At 37.3% G+C, this 24,519-nt stretch overlaps 1 protein-coding gene across 1 annotated transcript in view; it reads right to left on the bottom strand.

Moving 5' to 3' along the window:
• Window positions 1–24,519, bottom strand: part of LOC122788694 (prominin-1-A-like) — an 899,670-nt gene that overhangs the window by 281,738 nt on the left and 593,413 nt on the right. Inside the window, exon 10 of the mRNA XM_044055589.1 lies at window positions 7,103–7,166. Within this exon, the coding sequence (XP_043911524.1) occupies window positions 7,103–7,166 (64 nt within the window). The remainder of the gene's footprint in view (window positions 1–7,102; window positions 7,167–24,519) is intronic.

Raw genomic sequence — 24,519 nt, 5'->3', positions numbered from 1 at the left:
TGCAAACAACAGCACAACAAACTTTGAAGAATGAGTAGCTGAGGCCTTGACTGAAGCACTTTAGTACTTCATGTGTAGTATAATTTAAAGCAATAAGTTTCTACAGTTTTTAAAAGTAGACAGATTATTTTTTTAATTCTAAAGTAGAAGGCCTTTTCTTTTCCTGATCCTCAACTTAGAGTTGAGGAGGGAAGAAATGGACCTGGTTTGCTGCTTTTGTGAGGAGTGCCAGATCGGAGAATAGACCTTTTTGCAACTTGGAGTTGAAGGGCACCAGATTGGGTAATGCCACATGAGGCAGCTAAGATTCTCTAGGTAGATCTAGGGAGTGAAGATCCACATGGGAGTCAATGTAAGGATGAGACTGTTGAGTCCCGAAAAGCTACAGGAACAAATGTTTCATCCGCATATGAGGTTTGAGTAAGGGGAACCAAACTGACTGAGGCCAAAATGTGGCTATGAGAATAACTCTGGACTTGTGCTGCATTGCTCTGAATGACTTCTGGGATCAGAGGAAATGGGTGAAGTGTAAAGGAGTTCTGGGGTTCATTTCTAGAAAAGAGTATACCTAGGACTTTATCCCTAATGGACGGATCAGGGGAAAAGTTGCTGCCTTAAGTGTTGCCCTAGGCTCACAACAAATAACAGATAGGTTTCTCTCAGTGACTGACCAGCTTCTGTGCTACTCAATGAATAAAGGACCACTCATGAGGCATAAAAAAACAATGACTGAGCCTATCTGCTAGAGACTTAGCTTCCTATGACTGTGATTTCCAATCAAAAAGCAGTTGGTTGATCTACAAGTTCCCAAGTACTCAGTGATTCTCAAAAAAGTGAGTAGGAGCAAGGTCTCCCTTGCTTGTTCATATTCTAAACCACTGCCATGCTGTCAGTGTGGATGGCTATCACATCTTCACAAAGGACACACTAAAAGGCTTAGAAGGTGAGAAGAATTGCTATTACCCCCAGAAAACTTATGTTAAAACTGGCCTCTGATTGCAACCTTACACCTAGAACAGTTTGACTTTGACGATGCTGGAACCTAGGGAAGAATTGTCCATGCTGACAACCAATAAATGGGTAGAGATCAGAAAAAGTTACTTATGGTTGGGTTCAAAGTTTGTAGCTACCACTTGAGATGAGCTTTGCAAACTTTGGAGATTCTGATGTGAAGTGTCATGGAATCTGATACCTGAGATCATGGAACTCACTGTGTCCATTAAAGAAGTCTCACATAAAATGCTGCAAAAGATATCATGAGAACAGATGCCACCATCAATCCCTGGATCCTGAGGCAAAGAAAGGTTATGATGCTCTGGGAATGAACAATTTGATGTACAATACACTGAAGGTGGAAGATGCAGATGGAATGCTTTCAAATAAGATTTTATAATCTTCACAGTGATAACTAAGGTCTGGAATAAAATTACTCCCAAGCAACGTTCATCTTGCTGAAGTTGGGATTAGCAAGGTGTAAGTCAGACAGGTAAGGAAACATTATCAAGTCTTGAGGTCTCTGATTCACTGCAGCTACAAATATTCATTTGATGAACACCCTGTGGGATGAACTGATATTGGCTGACACATCTACAAATTAAGTTACTTCTGGGACATTTGGCATTCTTTAGGTGAAGGTACGAATCATGGAGGTCCAAAGACACACTCAATCTCTGTCTGACAGACACAGAAAGATGGGCTGCATTGTAACCACCCAAAATGTTTCTTTTGGAATACATTTGTTTAGATTGCTTAAGTCAAAATAGGCCTGAGGTTCTTGGGCATGAAAAAGAATCTGAAATAATAACCTTGACCTTTCTGGTCTTGTGCAGACTTCTAGACTTCTGGATTGCTCTTTTTTATGGTAGGTTTAAGATTTCTTTTTGTTATAGTGTGTGTGTGTGTGTGTGTGTGTGTGTGTGTGTGTGTGTGTGTGTGTGTGTGTGTGTGTGTGAGAAAGATAGAGAGATGGGATGTTGAGGAAGGGTGTTGAAATTGATTGTATACCTGTGGATATTACTGTCCCTACCCAATTGTTTTACATGACAGTCTGCTATGCAGACAGGTAGACAGACAAATGGCCCCTGACTGCCTCCAGACAAGTTATATGGTTTACTTGGGTTGGACTGCTGCCATCCTGATGGAAGACTATGACTCATTCGATGTTGTTGATTACTGGTTGCTACAATGAACTCAATGGCTCCTCCCAGACCTCCATTTCTGGCACTGTTGACTTCTGGATGGCTCTTTTTTATGGTAGGTTCAAGATTTCTTTTTGTTGCAGGTAAATGAGCTGGAACATGGTCAGGGGTAAATAGTGTGTGTGCATGAGAGAGACACACAGAGAGATGGGATGTTGAGGAAGGGTGCTGAAATTGATTGTACACCTATGGATATTACTGTCCCTACTCAACTGTTCTACATGACAGTCTGCTATGCAGACAGGTAGACAGACAAATGGTCCCTGACTGCCTCCAGACAAGTTATATGGTTTACTTGGGTTGGACTACTGCCCTCCTGATGGAAGACTATGACTCATTTGATGTGGCTGATTACTGGTTGCTACAATTAACTCAATGGCTCCTCCCAGACCTCCATTTTAAGCACTGTTGACCATATTTAACCCCATACCTCTCAACCTCTTAGGACAAGAAATCTAGACAAAGGCCCAAAAACAGGGATAGATTTTAAATATTTCTTTTATAAACTTAGAAAGTTGCTAGAATAACAGGGCTTGTGTTAACATGCATTTTCTGAAGAATTTGAAGTCTGAAACATAAATCTATGTCATTAATTTAGTCCTCAGATCATCCCACTGATTTGTCAGAAAACCACAAACTGTAGGAACAAAACCAAAAATATGAGGCAAAAATCTGGACATTTTGTGAAAATTTGGACAGTTGTGAGATATGTCTAACCCACTACTGCATCTCATGAAAGGGATAGTTTAGAATTAGAAAGTTGATTTTGCTGGTAGTTAAGGTCTTATCTTCCCTCAGCATGATCTTCAGGAACATATGAAAAGATAGCCATAAAGAGTGGACCCAATGACTGGTGAATTTAAAAAGGTGGACTGCAGTATCTTCAGAAAGTTCAGTTAATAAGACCCTGGTGTGGGGGCATTCAGCAGTACCAGTAGCTGCACCCCTGGCCAAATCCTTAGCATATTTAAATACTAGTCCCATACTGAGATTCAAAATGGAGGATAGAGTTGCCAGATGTGACAATATTTTCAGTTTCAACTATCCATATGACGACTGATCCATGGTTGGTCTGCCACATCTCATCCAACAATTCCCTCTGAAATCCTGTTACAAAATCTTCTGTATTATGAATACTCAGTGAGACATACTTCTCTTTATCTTATCATTTCTAAAGTTTCTCCAAACTTGGGGGTTATCCAAGGGGATGGGGTAATCTGCACACTCTTAGTCACCTACAAGGGGAATAGAGGAACTCAACACAAGTTCACATACCTCTTCTTAAACATATTCCTTGTTTGCTCTTGAAGGTGGCTAATCTAAGGAAAAAAATGAAATAGGCCACTACCTTGATGTTACAGTGAGACTGCCAAAGAAAGGCTCAAAGAAAATTCTAAATTCTTCCTGTGGGCCAGGTAAAGGCTGATGTAAGAAGTAAAGCAGTTGCTGAGTGGAGTTCATGTAACAATGGTTCCAGCAATGGTTTTGACTCCAATGCAAATAAAGTGCTCAGTGCTGATGAAAATAGCACAGTAATCGATTAGTTAAGCCTCCTCATGCTGACGCAAAAGGCACTGCAACAAGTTTGATGTCAAAGGCTAACCCGTCAACACCAGTGATGGAAATCTATCAATGCTGGCATCAACAACACAAATCAGACAGCTGATGCAGACTACATTGCCAGTAAAGTAGCTGTTAATGTTGAAGGCTGTAATTCTGGCATCTGAGACCACAGTCATCCATAAAAAGGTACTCTACTCTCAATTATTACACCAGAATTGGCTTTAGGTTAAGGACCTGGAGAGGAAAGTCATTCTCTCTCTACTCTTTGCATAGGCATTTTCTTAGCTGTAGGAGACTCTACAGCATAGTAATAATCTTGGAGTCAGGTTCTTCTTTTGATGTTACAGACATGGCTCCAATGTTATGGTTGACAGCTTTGGCTTCCAAATTTGTTCAGACCAAGAGCTTTTCATCCAGGATAAATGCTACAGCTTTGTCTTACTGAACATCATGTTTGTAGGGTTGAAAGATCATTAATTCTCACAGCTGGCAGTGGTATGCACATCTCTTAGTAAGTACCAGCATTCAAGTATGCCTAATGGTGGGGAGGGGGGGGGTCTTGCCTCCATTAATCTTTTTGAAAGCTCGTTCTGTTTTGGCTAAATCTAGCTATGCTTAACTCCTAACTTCACAAAAAGAATCTCAGCCTCTGAAAAAAAAAGAATGGTTTCAGTAGCAAATATATGGCAACAGAAGAAAATAAGCTTTAAAATACTAAATACTTTATTGATACAAACTGCAAAGACAAACAATAAAATGCCATAATACAGTACTGGCTAAAAGAATACTTCATTAAACGCCATGAACACACAAAGTAATGAAAAACTACTGATGAAAAATCTTTATTCTGTAAAAGATTTAGAAAAATAATTAAAGTATTAACTGTGGAAACAACACCAACAGCACACAGAAGGAGAGGTGGGAGCCATGTGGCTCATTAATTGTTCTTACATCACAGCACTATTGACTGTTAAAAATGAATCATTGTATTCATGCATTGAAACCAGGGTACTGGGAGAAGTACGTCCCTGCTGCTGATTGCTCTCAAAGTTAATATATTTAAAGATGCATGAGTGAGAGGACACAGTGGAAGGTTTACGCTACTATAAAACGGGCTGTTGTCTACTTGCATTTAATATTTAACAGATAAAAGCTTATGTGCATTACTGTATGACAGTTTGCAAGACAACAGTGTAATTACATTGCATGCTGTTTTCTCTGTGGTTGCACAATCCAACAGTATATTCAGAGTTTTGGGTCCCCCCCCATATAGGGACACAGGAGGATTTCCACCCAGTAAATGCAGCTAATATCCTTTTATGTTTTACATTCAGTGGACTTCAATGAGATGGTATTTACATGATGTACCTAATCTTTGATATAAGTTGCATTGTTTACCTGAAGAGGTGACAAATGCTTAGACTAGACGGATAGGATCAGAATAAATATGTTTCTGATAGAAAAAACTGTTAAAAAGAATAAATAAATCTAAATGCATTTGCAAGTCACAATGGAAAGAAAGACAGAAAGAAAGATATGGAAATTTGATACAGCTATTCTGCATAAGAAATACCACAAGATACTAAAGTAGCCTAGTAGTACCATAACGATCTAGCTGCTTCCCTCAACAAAGCAAAAGAGCTCTGGAGAGGAAGGCCTTTATGCACAACATTATGGGTAAAAACAGTGGAGCTAGCAGTAAGGGAAAGCTTTAGATGTTAGGTGATCTATCACCTAATGGTGATATTCCTGCTATTACCAAGGATGATTCATTTAATACCAGATATTTCTTCCACAGAGAAAGTAATCATTCCATAATGCACTGTAATTGTCAGAGACAAGGTGCTGAAATTATGATTTCATAAAAGGCTGGGATGGAGTTTAGAGTATGCTAGTGCTGAAAAACAGTAACTGTTTAAAAGGAACTTAAGGTGGAGAGCTTGGATTTTATAATTCCTCACACTGTTACAGTCATGGAAGAGAAAAAAAATCAGTTTTACAGATGCTTACTGAACTGTAGTTACTTTATTCTTTGCTGCTGCAACTACACTAAACTTGGAACAAAATATTATTGCTCCTGTTTGTGACTAGACTTACCTCCAGCAGTGGCACAAGCCCAATGGAAGAAGGCAACTCCCTTCATGCAGAATACATATTGAAAAGTTTCCAAGTGCATAAATTACATCAATTTTCCTTTTCAGTACATATTCTGAGTAGCTAATACCTTTCTTCTTAGCTTTTAACAAAATATAACTGAAAAGCATGTCAAGACATGTTTGCAAAAAGGTAATTTCTTGGTGAGGCAGAAAGGTCATAGGTTGATACTAGGCTATCAGCCCTAGGGCCTATACAAGCCTAGCCATAACAATTCCCTGGCTATTTCTTCCCACACTATTTACTTCCCCGGAAGGTCCACTCAAATGTACTATCTCAGCAGGTAAAAAGAAGTAGGGGAGCACCTTCTGTGCTGCACAAGGATATTGCCATATCTGACCAGGAGAGCATCAATACACTTAAAAAGCATCGTATTCAGTTAGGACTAAAACATAACATTTGTGTATAACAATACATTAAACATGGCTTCTATACAGCGTGTTTGTCTCCACAGCATTAAAAATTATTTGCTCAAATGCAAAATCTCCAGTTTTTAATTCCTATTTAAGTCTAACACCAAAAAGTCACGTGACAACATTAAATTATATAATTGTGGAAATCTGTCTAATGATACCTACAGAAGACTACGATGTCGCCTTTACAGGAAAAGCCATGGGTAATATCATCTGGCAGTCAGGGGTCTAGTTTTCTTATGGTTGTGCTCTTTAAGAAAACTAGCAATTACTTACTATACATATATATATATATATATATATATATACATATATATATATATATATATATACACTTCACAATGCCGAAATCCTGAAAGATCAGATTTCATATGGCCAAGACCATATGATCGAACTTTCGAAATCCTGACATTGTGAACGGAGATCTGCATACAGCACAGAATGGGAGATTTCTCTTTTCCTTGTTCTAGTGCTGTCTTGGAGTTGGAATATTTAAGTAGTGGGGTATAGTTGCAGGGGCTTGCCCCTGCAGAAACATTTGAATTGTTTTTTTTTTTGGATTTGTTTTGGAATTTCGATATTCTGAAACATTGATCATATGGTCTCGGTCATATGAAATTCGATGTTTCAGAATTTCGAGATTCTGAATATATCTTTATTCACATATAGCAATGATGAAAATGTGACAATGTTAATTATAAACTATGCATGTTTTTCACTATTTTCTGATTTTTTTGTTGTGTCTCTTTCAGTAATGGACTGCATTGTACATACCTTCAACAAGGTCTTTGGTCTGGGAGGTTATCATTTCAGGTGTTTTGTTGAACTCTTGAATTCCCTTTTGTAGAAAGAATAAGAAAACAAAGAAATAAGCTATTTTAAATGAACAGGATATAAAACCCATACAAATTAAAAAGGCATATATGATTCTTTGAACCTAACTGACTCAGACAAGACATTATATAAAATATGTTAAAACTGAAGTCAGTAGTTGATGGATGCAGCGATTGCCTTAACCTCCTCAGCATACCATGCAAGCAATTAATATGTTACTCATCACAATATATTTCCAGTAAGGGATCACTAGGCTAATGTCAGCTGCCATAAACAGAGTTAGAAAATAAAAGTGCAAGATCTACAGAGTTATATGGCAAAACTAAACATGTTACTTTAATGAAAACAAAGAATTAGAAATGTAGGTCAGCCAACAGACTGGTACTACGGTATCATAGGGTGGGGTACAAATTTGTAGCACAGAAAAGGGCACTTCTGAAGAACACTATAACATTAGCAATACATTCCAAATACTACAGAGAGGTACAGTTTACAAATGGTATTAATAAGCTGTGAATCACTTTGATACATTTTATCGTATTTCTTAACTGAGAATTTACAAGTTGTGAATCACTTTGATACATTTTATCTTATTTCTTAACTGAGTATGTGAACTGGTCTAAGGACCCTTTTAGCTACAGCACAGACCAAAGAGAAGGGCAATACATTAAACACATTGTTACACGTGCATTATGGAACTATATTAGCAATGCTATTACTGTAACATTTAGAAAAGGCAGAACACAAGATCTAATTTAAGAGTAACTCAACCAGAGGCAAATAACCATTCAATTATATGTTATGATTGGTTAGCATTAATAAAAACACTAAAAACAATTAAATGCTAAACAATGAAACTGACATAGTCAGACAGTTTAATACACACAAAAAGGAATAAAGACTATTTGTCAGAGTATGGATTCACTTTGAATCATTGAATGTTCAGAACATCGTCGTTCTGATCATCGAGACCAGAACATCGAAAATTCAAAATAAACTGTAAAAAAAAAAAAAAAAAAAAAAAAAAAAAATCACAAACACTTTGCTATGGCTGTGCCCCACCCCCCCCCTACTTTGATATTCCACCTCCGAGATCGCACTACAGTGGGGTAAGGGAAATCTCCCATTTACTGCTATATGTGGTAGTGCTAAATGGGAGATTTCCTGTACCCTACCTGCAATGCCAACACTCAGATGGCACACACACACAAACACACACAACATGCAGGGCACCTTGCTGCCCTGCATACACACCCAACATTCCACAATCTCACTTACCTGGCACTTCCACTTTAAACCTTCGATGTTCTGAACATCGATGTTCTGGTTTCGATGATTAGAACTTCGATGTTCTGAACATTCGATGATTTAAAGGGAACCCCAGTGTACATATGTCAGAATTTTGAGTGTAATTGAGATTAAAGTAAATTAATAAACAATGGCAAACACAGGAAGACTATATAGGGAATATGTTTTAATTATTTTTATTTATTCATTTGACATTTGATTACTGGGAAAGTATAACTGGGCATAAAATCCAGTTTTAGTGGAGGCAGGGGAGAAAAGTTCCACAGATATTATACAAGTAAATAACTTACATATATAACGGTATAATTGTATAAACTGTACAATTGCATAAACAAAGGATATAGAGTTACACAGAGGGTAAACTAAGGAAAAAAGCATACAGTAATTGGTTGTAAGACATTACCAGAGGCAACTGAACTGTAAGAGAGTGAAAAAAGGTGGGTTGAGGCATGAACTGAGTGGTCATAATAAATAAAAATATATAACACAATATTGAGAACCAATGAGATGAAAACGCAAATAATAAAATAACAAAATTCAAATATATATTAATAGAGGAAATAAGATACAACAAAAATAAACAACCAAACTCAGGTTTGTATATAATATAGAAAGAACAAAACTTTCAGGTAATGTGATATAACAGAAACATTTTGAGAAAAAAGGGAAAAATTGTTAAGGAGAGGAAGAAGGGGAATATTAGGGAAATTAGGAAGTGAGAAAGGAGAGAGATGAATAATGGAGAGAAGAAGAAATAAATAGTGACAGAAAAAGGGCACTAGGGTATAATATGAAGAGTGAAAATATTAACCAGGTGAGAGTTAAGGGGGAATGATTTTAAGGACTGTTTAAACAGGTGAATACTAGGTATTAGTCTGGTATCACTGGGGGCTGAATTCCAGTTTCTTGGCACTGAGTTTGAGTAAAGAAAGTGACCTATTGTTTTTTTTTTTGGTTTGTAAATCTCAAGGAGTCATTTTTCAGAAGAACAAAGTAGATGACTAGGATGGTAGGGATTAAGAATGGAACTGACTGCATAGCAAGATGATGGTTTGAATGTGATTTTAAGGGTGAGGAGAAGTTGAATAATTTAAGGTGCTGGGGGTAACTCAATCCACTTTAAAGATCTGAGGGCAATACAGTGATGGAATATGAAGGCCAGGCTTGCTGCAAACTTTGTTACTTTATTTTAATAGAGCTCCATTTTAGTTTGTACTGAGATCTGTATATTGTTAAGAATGGGAAAGACATAGAATACAGATGGGAGGAGACAAACTTTGGCCAGTGTTACTCTAGAAGTATGAATAAGGACTTTTTTGACCTATACAGCATATCAATTTTCTTTTGAATTGTTTTAAGCAATTTTGAATAAGACGGACAAATTTCATTTCATCAGTAACTTGGTATGAAACATTATTTTAATCTCCATGTTGGTAAGAGAAGGTATTTTAAAGCTCTCCTTAAGAGGTGTTAGACATTTAGGAAGAAATAGGAGGTTTGCTTTTTGGTGGGGTTTAAGAGAAACTGACTTTTTTCAGTCAGTTTTCAATGCAGTAGAAAGCATTGGGTCATGGTTCGTAGATGAGACCAATTGTTAGATGAAAAAAAGGATGAATGGAATAACACCAAATGCTGTGTCCCATAGGAAATAATTGACTGTGCAATTTCTAATTGTGTACTGGCAAAGACTTAATGGAGTTGGTATATATAAACTCAGTCCCCCACCACCACCACCATTGAGTGGTGCAGCAGGAACTGCCCCATGCAAAAATCAACTAAAAATGGATTTTTTACCTTTTAAATTTCAGCCATGTTTTTTTTTTACTCTTTCAAAATGTTGACATTCATGAAGTTGGCAATTCATAGTAGAACCAACCAGTATCAATGAATGATTTCAGTTGTTCTGATGTTTTCAAGCCTAGGCTGAACTGTGGATAAGTGTGTGGTCCTTGAGATATCAGTGATGACACAAGACTGTGGCACAACATTATCACAGACAAAAGACAGACCATGAAGAGGTGGTAGAACATTCTATTATGCTTTAGTGCCAAGATGAAAATCAAGGTTTCTAGACAGCTTTTTTTATTTTAGAATGCTAAAAGACAGAATAATTGAGCATAATTCAGACATTAGACGTAAAATATTGACAAATGCTTTAGCCAAACATATACATGAAATTTGTTCAACACATGCTTTATTTTTAAGGTTATATATATATTGTTGATAAAACCAACAGACAGGGAGAAATAAACAATAAGTTAGAACTGAGGGAATATAAATGGATTATTCTATCTGCAGATCAAATACATGGTTTAAACCAGATGGTATCTTTAAAATGTGTTTTAAAACATAGACAGAAATATTTGCATTGACCTTGTCTTTCAGCTGATTGTGGCAACTATTGGTTTATGTTGTGGGCTGACTGTTTCACTGGGGATGACTTTGAAATCATGGATTCTACCCCAGTGCCTTTTCTTTACTAGGAGGAAGCCTACCTGAGTTGCATGTTGACTACTCTTGTATGTGATCTTGTGACTGTCTCTCTTTTGGAACCATGTGTTGGCTACAAAATTCAATAACTACTTTTAAAGGAATATCATTGTTCCCAGAACAATGAACTCTAGACAAGCATCTTTTACTGTGTTTCAGGTGATACAGAGAAGCTGACTGGCTCTTGCTTGCCTGATGATTCTATCAGTCTTTTCTGGTCAGTAACAATGGCTTCTGCTAAACTGGACATGCAAACAGTATTGCTTAATGATTTTGTACCTACTATATCTAAGCTATTACAAGTAGCATGGGAGCCAGAAAAAATAGTTCAGAATGAATGAAACACACCTCATTCTCTGGGAAGAATCAGCTATTCCCCCCGCCCCCCAACAACATTGCAAATTGTTTGCTTGTTTCTTCCCAAGAAAATCATCCATTAATTTCGGAACAGAATCATCATCTGGGGAGCAGTTAACCAAGCATCTCAAGAAGGTTACTGAAACTAGTGACACAAATGGACTTTCACAAAGTTGACAGTGATCACAATCAATTACAGTAGCACGCAAGTTTCAGATTGTTACTAGAGGCTAGTTAATCTGTCAAAAGCACTGACACAGCAACCTCCTTACGATACTCTAGAGATGGATAGGTTTACACCAATTACTTAGGATATAAGGATAAAGCAAACTGTGGAATCAAGAGTCCAGATGGAACTTGTAACATGAAAAATAAATATCAGCATCAAAATATGTCTTATCAGTTTCTGAAAGAAACCATGGATATAACAGCTGCACTTTTAATGAATTTATAAAGGAAACCTACAGATATGTTTCAAAAAGCAGGGGGCAGTGAATGTGTATACTTTACATAAAAGGAGCAAAATTAAAAATGCAACTAACAGTAAGATTCACAGTGCTAGCTTTGCTGTGGGCTACATGTTGGCTACTGTTAAAAGAAGTGTACTTCAGCACCTAGACTACTTTAGATCTACTGAGTCAGCTTTGATTGGATTTGGTATGGGGAGGTAGTTGTTAATATCAATGCAGCATGTTTGAGATTTTCTACTATGCTATCAGAAACACTTTTTGGGGAGACAGTTGATGTAGTATTTACATGTGCAGTGATGCTGGCTTTGGCATTATGCTCTATAGCAGAATAAAAATGAGCTGATCAAGAGGAAATCTGAGATGGTATGCTGAGTGACAGACTGCTTCTTGCAATCTCAGTAAGGGGAAGGTGGTGGATGTGGTTTAAGATATCCACTTGATAAAACTGTATTAAAAGAACTCAGTAATGACTTAGTGCTCTGTAACTGACAAAACAGATGATGCTTGAAGGAAGGGTATAGACTTCTATGGATGATAACAGAATTCATAAATGTGTGGGTTATATGAAGCATGACATTTTTACTTTACATGTTTTACAGATTCTCAGTCCTACACTAACCTCAGTAGACCTGGTAACCCTTCCTGATGCCTACCATTCTGCTCCCTCATTCCTCTATATACATCCTGTTACAAGCAGCAAATGGGGGTGGGCAACAGGTGCTGGGATCATTATACTGGGGGAATGGTAAAGGCTTTTCTATTTGTACTTCCAGTAATGTTCGGTGGTGGTGCTGCGGTAGTGTTGTCGCCTCACAGTAAGACGTTGTCCTGTTCGATTCTCAGCTAAAGCGCCTTCTGTGTGGAGACATGCGTGAATGAGCGTACCTTCGTTGAAGGTTGTGCATCAGGGCTGGCAACTCGGTATGAAAAATCTACTGCCAGTCATTAGCAGACCAGAGTTCCGCTGTTGCGACCCCTAACTGGGAAAAGCCGAAAGATACAACAACAACTTCCAGTAATGTTCATTCAAAACTTGACAGATATCAAGCAGATCAAGCAGATGCATCCACTGTCTCCCCCATGTGTGCCCAGTACATCCACCCACGTGCTCAATGTTTCCAACATCCACTCATGTGTGCTCAGTGTAGCCACCATTCACCCATGTGTGCTCAGTGTATCCACCAGCCACCCATGTATGGTCAGTGTATCAATCATCCACCTGTGTGTGCTCAGTGTATCCACCATTCACCCTTATGTACTTACTGCATCCACCATCCATCCATGTGTGCTCAATGCATCCACCATCCACCCATGTGTGCTCAATGTATCCACCATCCACCCATGTGTGCTCAATGCATCCACCATCCATACAGGTGTACTCAGTGCTTGCACCATCCTTCAGGTGTGCTCAGTGCATCCACCATCCATCCAGGTGTGCTCTCCATGGACAGCCAGTGGCACCTAACATTTTCCTACTTGTTGGTCAACCCTGCCATCTATCCAGGCATAGTAAAGTCAATGTTGAACCCCACATTCTGTCCCCACAGCAGGATGGTTGACATTCTGCTACACTATATTCTAATTCAGGAATCCAATGTGAGGGCCACAGGCTGAACCTCAGACATTGATAGAACTGGCAGATATCATTCTGCTGCACCATGTGGCTAGTTTAAGAGTGAGGCATTGACATTTTGTGTGAAAAATCACAAAACTCTGCACGCAGGCCAAATATTCTCAGAGACAGAAGTGGAAATCTAACGGTTGGTGCAAGTAGTTCACAGACAGCAAAGGGCTTCAGACAAAGAAAGGTTGTCATATTTGTAGGCAGACAAAGACCCTTATTATTTCAACACCAAAAACTATTACAATACACACTACTTACAAATTAAAACATTCTGACTAATCTCAAAATTCACAACATATAAACATCTGGCATAGCACGGTATAACATCACTGTGATATATACCAATATAAATCTGCTTCAACTACTTACTTATAATGATTGCTTCTAATTTTATAAGTTTTACATGACATCTTTGACATTTCCAAAATGAAGTATGTGTAAGTAGTTCAAAAACAATGGCATTGGTGTCATCTTTATTATTAAACCAATCTATTTTGTAATTCAGAACCTACATTTCTTAAAAGAAGGGTCAAGAATTTCTGCAAATTTTTCAAAAATCCTTAATGACATGGGAGGGTAATCTTCCATAGTTATCAATTAGACAGACAAGGCGAAACTCCTAGAGTCTTCTGAAGTGTGGTCTGATGTTACCTGTAACTATTTCATGCATGGTTTACCAATGATAACTAAAGGTATAAAATGAAAAAGCAATATATGCAATACATTGATCAGACAAAGTATGGGGACCCCAGTGTAATTCCTCTTATAACATCAATTCATAACAAAGTAAAACATTTTATTTTGTAGGATGCAGAAATATGAAATTCAGATGTTACTTTATAGAAAGTTATATACTGTATTATTTAAGGAATTAGCTAGAACTGATAAATGAAAAAGCAACTGTCGACATCGTCCATAGCTGTAAAGTGGTTTATATTTAACAAATAATTACCTATGTAAGCAGAAGTCATGAGCTCCTACTAGAGAAAGTCTAGAAGATAAATGACCCTATTTGACTCAGAATGACAAATATGTCATTACTAATGAAACTAGTCTGAATTTGACAGTAAAAAAAAAAGATTGCAGTGGCAGGAGAAGAAGTATTTATTTTGTTACAGAATATAATCTGGCTACTAAAGATTCTCATCTTGTTAAAAGAGTATGAGAGATATTAAATGATGATGAACCAAAGGATTCAGCCCATCTCCTACAGCAGCTGTAGAAATATTGCTGTTTTTTTCTAGTTTATGCTCACTTCAAGAGTTGACATAATGCAAGGATTAACTGACCACATAGGGTAGATATTCATGTGGTCAATGCAGTTTTTCTGTAGTAAATGAAATGCGTCATGTCAATGGAACAAAATTTGACACTACTGAACAATGTTGTTGCAACACTGAGACAGTGGCGTACAGTCTTAGGTGCACATGCAGTCTAGTTTGTGCAAGAGAAACCAACATTTAATTCAAGAGCAGAATGCTGCAGTGTATAAGGCACTGCTTGCATTTTCAAGAAGAAAGGTCAGTGGCTGCGCATTTCCAACAGGCTCATAAAAGAAGCTCTTGAAGTTTAAAAGCAATAAATTCAGATATCTGATATCAGGTAAAATGTATTTTCCTACAGTACATGCTAATTTTTGGACTCAAAACACTGTTTACTTGGTGAAATGTCAGCAATGCGCAAGTTTTTACACTGATAAAAGCAACAGACAATTTATAGAACAGATTTTACAACATTTGAGTGACATTCATTGTCAGCAGTTGACCAATGCACTTGCAAAGTATGTTAAGTGTAACAATGATCATATGTTTAGTTTCTGTAGTTACAAGTTTTGAAAGAGAGTTTGTGGGGGGATCTCTTAAATAAGACAGAGATAGCTGAACTGAATTGGATAGCTATGTTGCAGCCTGATAAGACACCAAGGTTTAATGCTTGTGTTCCAGTAAAACCCACCCTGAGAGGGTCTAGATTGTTTCATTGAGTTGATTGGTTAATAAGTATTACAATTAGATTGAGATTTGTTGTTTTTATAGTTTGACCGGAGGAAGGGAGATTTGCCCTAAAGCACTTGTCTATCTGTTTAATAAAAGTTTTTATGATTTTAGCTATGGTAACCAAACCCACATTTTTTGTTTTGATGAAAGTTTTTTGTGGGACTGATTCTTGGCGCTCGTAGGTGTAGCTGTATTTATTTATTTCCCCTAAGATGGTTTACCAAGTGCATGTCTCCAGTTTTAAGGAATCTCTCCATACTTATATGACCTAGTAAATGACAAATGTAATGGTACTATAAATATAAGATGAAGTATTCTCAGGTCATTATTACTGATTCCAGCTCCTCCCTGTGCTTTGTTTGGATCCAGTTTGCACAGTATGTTTTAAATTAATCAAATTTAATTTCAGTATCTAGATATACCTATATATGACTAGCCCAAATTATATCCCTCTTTGTGGAGGGCTAACTGCTTTATACAACATTGTTTAAATATATCTAAAATGTTGTGTTTGAGAACAAATTTTAAAATTTAGGCAGTTAAATGATTTGTATGTCTTCACGCCTACCACATCTGCTTGGTTCCTGTTTGAGCTACCTTCATTTGCTACCTCATTTAAAGTATCTATAAAATGGTTCTGCATTATGTTTTAAACCTCTTTATTTAAAATTTTAATTTTTTCCTGATTTTCTCTCATACTATGTTTAATTAGTCCATTATCTTTATGCATTTTGTTTGTCAAAGTTATCTTTGACCTTGTTTCCATTTATTAGATTTTTATCTCTCATCTTAATTAAGTATTTTGTTCATATGGAAATAAATCCTCCTGATATTTTGTGCCTGAATTCTGATGTCAAACTTTTTTTTTGTTTTTATATTCAAACAATTCACCTTTCAAAACTTGTCACACTTCTTCTGTAGGGTTTCCACTGAATGCATAATTCCAGTTAGTTTTCCACAGTGACTTTTTTACTTCCATATTATCAGTTATTAATCTTCAGTGCAGTGGTTTAGATTTCAATTTGTCAGAATTATCTGTACGTAATTTAATCTTTATAACCCAATGATCACTGCACATCAGAGGTGGTAAAACTTGACATGAAGTAGCATTCATCTCCTTGGGAGTGCAAAACAAATCCAGTATATTCTGTTCCCTGGTAGATTTCTTTACAGTCTTCAACAACTGTTGTTTCTGAACATGCACTGTAATTCATTTCCTTACTAATGTTGTAGAATTAATATTATTCTAGTATGTTTCTGGAACACTTAAGTTCCCAGATATTAAGATTTTCCTTCCTATGCTTCATGCAATAAATACATGAATTCCTCTAGGTTATCAGCATTTGACTTTGGTGGGCTATATACCTCAACAACTAGCCTGTTCCACAGTTGCCATTACTGCCACTGTTACGCAATCTAAACTATTAGTGCTATCATCAAAGATGTAATAATCACAGGTCTTATAACAATCCTTAACTCCTATCAGAAAACTCCACCTGTTTTTCATAGAATGTCTGTTACACAAAAAAAACATGTATACCTTAACTGAGGCGGATTCCAATCATTGTTCATTAGCTATATTTAAAAAAAAAATTAATATTCTAACTCAGTAAATGCTCCAACAAAAAGCTTTATTACTAATGCTCCTAGTATTAAGAACCAGCACAGTTAAAACAAATGTTGCCATTTGTGAACTTTTACATTTCTGACCTGATAAAAATACTGTCATGTGTCTGTCAAATACTGTAATACATCTGCTGCAAAAATTATTTTCCCTTGGTCTCCATCTAAATATATGTCTGCCCAAAATTAGGCTCGGGCATTCTATAAATTCCTACTTGTTAAAACGGGCCATTTTCTAAAGTCAAGTATTTGCCAAAAATTTGTTTATTCATGCTAACCTGAATTTCCCTTCCCTTCTATATATAATTTGTAAAAATATGTCCCATCACCTGTACAAGCTATGTTAAGAAGGTTGTGCATTCCCTAGTAGCAGTCATGAGTACTTATAGCTGACGTTATTTCCTACAATATGAATAAAACAGCTGCATATTTTCTTATTTTTAGGCATCCAAAGGTATGTACATATCTTATATTTTACTCCTGGCAAGCATAACACTACTGGTTGTTTATTACCCTCCCTGCAAATTTGAGTACCTTTTATTTTAATAATTGAATCTTCAATTATTAGTACATAATTTCTCACCAGATCTGAAGAATCTTCCACTTCTAATTCAACAGTGTCTGCTCTTTCAGTTATTACAAAAGAATAATCTTCACCACCATTAGTCATGAATCTCAGTTTTTAACACCTACATCATTTACAAACATACAATTCTCATCTAGTTGTTTTGTACTTGCACAGCCTGAGCAGTGTTGCCAGATACAGTTTTTCTCCTTTGATTTTCTTACAATAATGTTCCTTAATCCTTTCAAATTCAGTTTTGATTTCTTTATTTTATCCTGCTGCCCCCTGACTCTCTTGTCTGCCTTCTCTGTTGAAACAATAATCCCATTGTCTATAAACTAAATGCCTTGCAATTGAACAGTGTTACCATTCCCTTTTGTTTACTATAGCATCTCTTAGCATTATGTACTTTCATTTCTTTTTTCCTCCTGGTTATTTGCTCTGAAATGTTTTCCCCTTTCTGAATTATTTTCTTCTACACACGCAGAATCAATTGTAAGCTATATACATGTATCCTGAGTCCAAAACAATAAGGATTTAAGAGACACTAGAAAATTCTAAACAATTTCAGTTTGTAGGCTGATCAAGCCACATGAGAGAAACGTGAGCTCTTAAGACAAAATAATTGAGTGCGCATGTTGGTGGGTAGGTGGATGGGATAGCCTGACTCCCGTCACTCTTTCTAAACAGGGGTTCGAAGTAGCATGAGGGAAAAGAGGCTAGATTTAATCATGTCAAATGTGTTAAGGGCAACTTTCTGACAGAAAAGTAAAAACAGCAAGATAGCAGAAGACCATTTTTCTTTGACTATTTACAATGTGTGGTAATGAAAAACAAGAGTGAGAGATGAGTGATGCATTATGGAAAAATGGGGGCTCTAATGCCTACAGCATCAGTCCTAAAGTTTAGTTAAGATGAATCTTTTTTAGCAGATTCATGTTTCCTCAGCATATATTTCTAACAAAACAACTTTTGAATATATTTGCTAACATCTGTTTTAATAGACAGCAGCATGAGTGCAAGACAGTTGGACCAAGGGAAGTACTCAACATGAACATTTTCATGTTCAGTAAAACATATTTCATTTGTAAAAGAACAGAAAATATTTTAGGGGGTATGTAACAAATGTTTTCTTAAGGATCTTACCATAAATAGTACAGTTTTCTGAAGACAACACACCTATGCAGCCTTATATTACTCTTGAAATGGAAGCGCATCCCTTTGGCATCCTTGTCTCCCTCTCCACTTAAGTAGATTCATAGGTTCTTGGGTTAGTACTAGGCTAACTGCCCTTGTGAGCCATTTTGAGCCTAGGCAATTACCCATGTGAGAATCAAACCCTGCATCTTGTGTCTGTAAGGTAAACATCTTAACTATTATACCAGTATCCCACAAAGTTTTTTTTAATGCATTTTACAGACTGAGCTACAGAGTCACTACCCTCACTACTACTATCACTAGGGAACAGGTCCTTAATGCTCTCTATAAGACCAAGAACACTGCATTGATGGGTCCAGAAATATCCCAGGTTGCCTTCTAAACAGCATGAAACATGACCTATCAGGGCCTCTGGACTTACTATTTAACTGTAGCCTGCAAACAGGCTTTGTGCCTCATGAATGGAGAAAGGCAACAGTTATCCCTCTGTACAAAGGTGGGCCATCTACTGACCCTGGAAACTACAGACCCATAAGTCTTACTAGTCTTATAGATAAAGCCATGGAAAGAATATCATGCAGATGATCAACAGAGATATAGTAAACCTCCAGACACTGGACCCAACCCAATCTGGTTTCGTCAAGGGCAGATAATACCTACTCAACCTGGTGGACTTCTTTGAGAAGGTCACCAAAGCAATGGATGAGGGTAAAATCATTCACACTGTCTACCTTGACCTGGGCAAGCCATTTGAAACAACACCCTACTTGGGCATTGTTGACAAACTCAAGAAGTTATGTACAAACCCATATGTCACCCAGTGGATAACAGACAGGACACAGGAAGCTAGAATTGGGAGTCACCTCTACAAAGAGGCCAGTCATAAGTGGAGTCCATCAGGGATGTTCTTGGACCACTCCTTTTTGGTATTTACTTCTCAAAAGTCAAGGCCAATGTCAGTGGCCTCTGGCTGACTAAATTTGCAGATGATTGCAAATTAGGAGCTGTCATTGAATCTCACACTGACACAAATGTTCTCCAGGAGGGGCTGACATAGACAAACAACTTGTGTCAGAGCCATGAACTAAAACTAAATGCCAAGAAATGCATGATAGTATCCTTTTGGAAGTCATCCATCCCTGGTAACTATCATATTGACAACATACCCCTTAGAGTTGACCCAGGAATCAGGGACTTAGGGACACACACAGATAGTAATCTAGCCTTTGACCATCATGTGTCTACAGTGGTGAATAAATCATTCTATGCTGCACAACTTATAAACAAAGGTATGGCATCTAAGTCCAAGGAGGTCATTGTTCCATTGTATCCAGCATTCATCAGACCCATCATCGAGTACAATGTACCCTTTGGTATGTACCTAATCAGGCATATCCAACAACTGGAATGTCCACAGAGGTTCCTCACTAAAAGAATACAGGGAGTAAGTAAAATATCCTACACAAACTGCCTCAAGGCCCTATCCCTGTATTCTTTCTCCTACAGGCTTTTGAGGGGAGATCTATGCCTGGCATACAGGGCATTGTCAGACCCCACTCTGATGGACCTTCTGCATATCCATAAAACAAACAGTACCAGAATTACCAGTTCTAAAGACTTCAACCTTGCCTGTGATATAAATAGGACCTGCTGGAGAGATAGGTATGTATGCCAGAGACTACCCCGTCTATGGAACAGGCTCTCCATCCATGTGAAGCAAAGTTCTTCCCTAACCCAATTCAAGTGCAACTTGGACAACTAGATGGGAAACCAGAAATTCATCCCTAGTGTGGCACCTATGTCTGTATGGACACAGGTAACCTGTAAATGGTTAATCTACCAGCCCCCTGCTTGCACCTATCAAGAGTATCAGAACTTGTCAGACATTTGGGATGCATGGCTAGGATTAAAACATCCAAGGTACCCAAAGAAGTGAATTCCAGCCACATAATGTATTATTTTTGTGCCTTTGGTGTGCTTTTATATATATGTGATTAAAAAGGCCCTTGTGGTCACTAACCTAGTAAACACCTATGAACCTATGAACAAATAATGGCATTCATTGTAATTAAAGACTTCTTTTTTCTTCAGAAAATAAATACTAATTCATGTAATCTTATTTGTGAGCTTACTAAATCAGTAGTATTGCTATTTTCAAAAGTATCTGATTTGGAAGCTTTCTCAATGAGTCTGATGCTGAGATGATGAGAGATATATATACAAGTGTACAACTAAGACAAACTACATAAAGCTATAGTAACAGAAAGTACTGGGTCACATCAGAGGCTTGGGAATTCATTGTTAAGAAGAAACTGAGAACTGCTTCACTGTTATGTAAAGCTTGGCATTAAGTACCACGTTTCAGGTTATGCTATAACAGAATAACTATGCAAAGATAGCCACGTGAGCAGCCAGAATGCAATTTAAATTGAAAATTTTACTGTGCACATTTTAAGAAATGGAGAGATTGGCCTAAAATCTGGATTGAGGTATCTGCTTTTTTATGAATAATTCCTGGCAAATGCTGTTCAGAAGTGAAGAGATATATGAGGGAACAGTTTTAGTGGCATACCAGGTTGTGATTTGTTTGTTGTCTACTCTCATGCAAAGTTGACTACTAATTAGGTGAATCTAGTCAAGCTGGAAATGTGAGACCAGCTCATTGAAGGAGGAGAGATGGGAAAAGTAATTTGGTCAGGAACTGAAACTTGCAAAACTGATCTTTGCAAAAAGTCTTTATCTCAGTAACTTGTTGTTACTTTTGCAAGCTTCTTTTAGAGAATGTATAGTACATCAGTAAGGACAACATTTGTCAAACTCATTGCAAACCAGTCAGTGACACAAGCAGGGACGTCGGGAGGCATACGCACTGTACTGATTTCAGTACAACTTATTTAGAAGAGGGGGTAGCTTTTTAACTAAAAAAAAAACAGTGTTAGCTCTTTAAGGATGCTTGCTGGGGGTTGTGGTGAAGGCGAATGGGAGCTGACGTCATGTCTGGCTGGCTGCGAGTGGAAAATTAGCTTTAGCTTGAATGGAGCAATCATGGCTCCTTTAAGGAGGCTGGGTGTTGTGGTGAAGATGAACGGGAGCTCATGTCATGTCCAGCTGGCTGCGAGCAGGAAGTTAACAGATAGGAGTGCGAGCAGGAAATGGATCAGGAAAGTATGGAGCAATCAGGTAAGGAGAGTATGTGTGAAACAGATCAGGAAATTATGGAGGTGTGTGTGTGTAAATGCCCCCACATAATACAACAGGTGTTTAGGCTCAAACCCTGTACATTTGCTTCAGGGTAAGAAGAGCCTAAAGTCCCTAACCACCACCATTTCTGACCTTTGTTCAGATTTTTATTTCTAACAGTTGTGAGCTATGGTGAGAACTGAAGTTGTATTCCCCAGTTGTGGTGAGAAGTGAGAACTGAAGTTGTATTCCCCCATTATTATTTTTGTTGTTTGTCCAGGTTTTTTGTGCTAAGGTGTGACGTGAGAACTGAATTTGTATTCTCTCCTTATTGCCTTTGTTTGTCCAGGTTTTTTGAGCTAAGAGGTTGAGAGCTATCTAACAGCCATTAAGTTTCAGTCTTCCTATTTTTCAAACTGCTGATTTAGCATAGTGGTATGTTGCACTGATTGTAGTGCATATGGTTCTGGGTTCAAGACATGCATGGTGGTAACACAGCATTTTATTCTAGCAATTTTCCAAAATTATACAAGCAATGTTTAAAATATGTCCCTGGTATTTGGACTTTTGTCCCCCCCTCAATAAATGTTGGCTTTTTCCAAATTTCTTGTGCTGCAAAGTTCAGAGATACAGCTGAGTGTCGAGTACATTTTACAAGGAGCTGAGAGCTGCAGGGGAACTACAGTTTAGTGCTGCTTATGCTGAGTCTGCTTATATTGTTAATAGCACAACAGGTAGTGTACTTACTTTTGATGCAGAAGGCTGTGGGTTCTTCTCCCACAGTAGGTAGTTGCATTGCCGTTATTGTACTGTGTTGTAAAGGGGGGTGGATGCTGTAGTCTTTTTTGGCAAAGATATCTAGTAGTAACTATGAACCTGTTATCAGTTTGCCATCCATTCCCTATTGTAATATTACTAGCTTATCACTTTTTTTTAATGCAACATAGGCAATTTATTCCTCAAGGGCAACAGACACTTTATTTGTAGATGAAACAATGAAATATAAAGTTGTTTGCTAGCAGCAACCTCTTCATTAGTTACAGATTTCTTTAATGTGGAATTGTGTAGATGGCTTTTACTAGTTCAGAGATTATGCATATTTACTGATACTGGTGGACTGTAGAAGTCTGAGTAGACTTTTATGATGGAAATGTTCTGAATTGGGCTGTTTTGTAATTATTGGTGCATGCATTTTGTTTCATTGTTTACTGGAAAAATGTTCAAAACAATACATTTAAAATGCTCTCTAACAACTATACTGTATTGTACAAGGAATATAATGTAATACAATCAGGAAGGTGTATCAAAGAGCACGTGTATGTTCCATGTGCAAGGGGCCTATGATTTGAAAACAGCACAAAGTTAATCTTTATCTGCCACTGGGAAAATGCATTTTCTTTGAATGTGGGTTTCAATGCTGTTTCAATGAATGTGAGTTTCAAGGGCAGAGAAGTTTTAATGCTAAGTCTAGTTTCATTGTGAGACTGCATTGCTTTGTTTAGCAGATATTTATTGGCGTTTATGCTGTAAAATGAAAAATAAAACTTTTCTGGCAAATCATTTAGGAATGAAGTCACTAAATAATGACAGACATTAAGTTTCAGACGTCATAACCTTCAGAAAAATGCATGCTAAAGCAAGACCTGTTATTCTGTCAACTGTCTTAAGTTTATACAAGAGCATTTTTTAGTACTGTTTGCATGTTCCCCCAATATATTTGGCCTTGTCCAGATTTCCTGCATTAAGAGGTTGAGAGGTACGTGCAAATAAATTGCTTTATAGAATTAGGAACATCCAAACCTCTCAACTCTCCCCAATTTTGGCTCAAAATGTTGCTCCCCCTAATAATCCCTCCGCAAAATAGCAATTTTGGAAGAAAACATGGAGGCTTTACAATTATAAATAACTAATGATCAGAGTTATACATTACTTTTATTTCAGAAATGCATGTAGATTCTCTAATTTTGTCAGCTGCTCAAGTTAACAGTGCTCATATTAAAATGGTGTCCCTTCTTTGACAGGTTCCCAGCTGTATTGTCTGGCAATTTAAAAATTTTGCATCACATTGTTGGTCCATTTTTCATAAAATTGTGGTTTTCTGGCAAATTAGTGGCAAATCATTAAAGGCTGAAGTTAGAAAATAATGGCAGATATTTGAGTTTCAGATTTCATACCTTTCAGAAAATTCGTACTAATGCAAGACCTACTACTATTCTATTATCTTTCTAAATTTATAAGAGCAATATTTAAAAAAAAAATCTTTATTTTTGGGCCTTTGTCTCAGTTTTATTTATGGGTTTGTTGCTCTAAGAGGTTGAGAGGTGTGTGTGTGTGTGTGTGTGTGTGTGTGTGTGTGTGTATGTGTGTGCGTGGTAGGTAGCATACCTCACAACTGTCCAAATTTTGCAGAATGTCCAGATTTTTGCCCAGTGTTTTTTGTCTGTTCCTCACAAATTTTGTGATTTTCTAGAAAATCATTGAAGGCTGAAGTTGCTAAATAATGACACATTTGAGTTTCAGACTACATGTCCTTTAGAAAAATTCATACGAGCACAAATCCTGTTATTCTAGCAACTTTCTAAGTTCAC

Source organism: Protopterus annectens, chromosome 14.part0 (assembly GCF_019279795.1).
Source record: "Protopterus annectens isolate FY-2018-M chromosome 14.part0, PAN1.0, whole genome shotgun sequence".
Taxonomy (NCBI): domain Eukaryota; kingdom Metazoa; phylum Chordata; order Ceratodontiformes; family Protopteridae; genus Protopterus; species Protopterus annectens.
The sequence above is the reverse complement of the archived record's forward strand: the minus strand, read 5'-3'. Positions and strand labels throughout refer to the sequence as shown.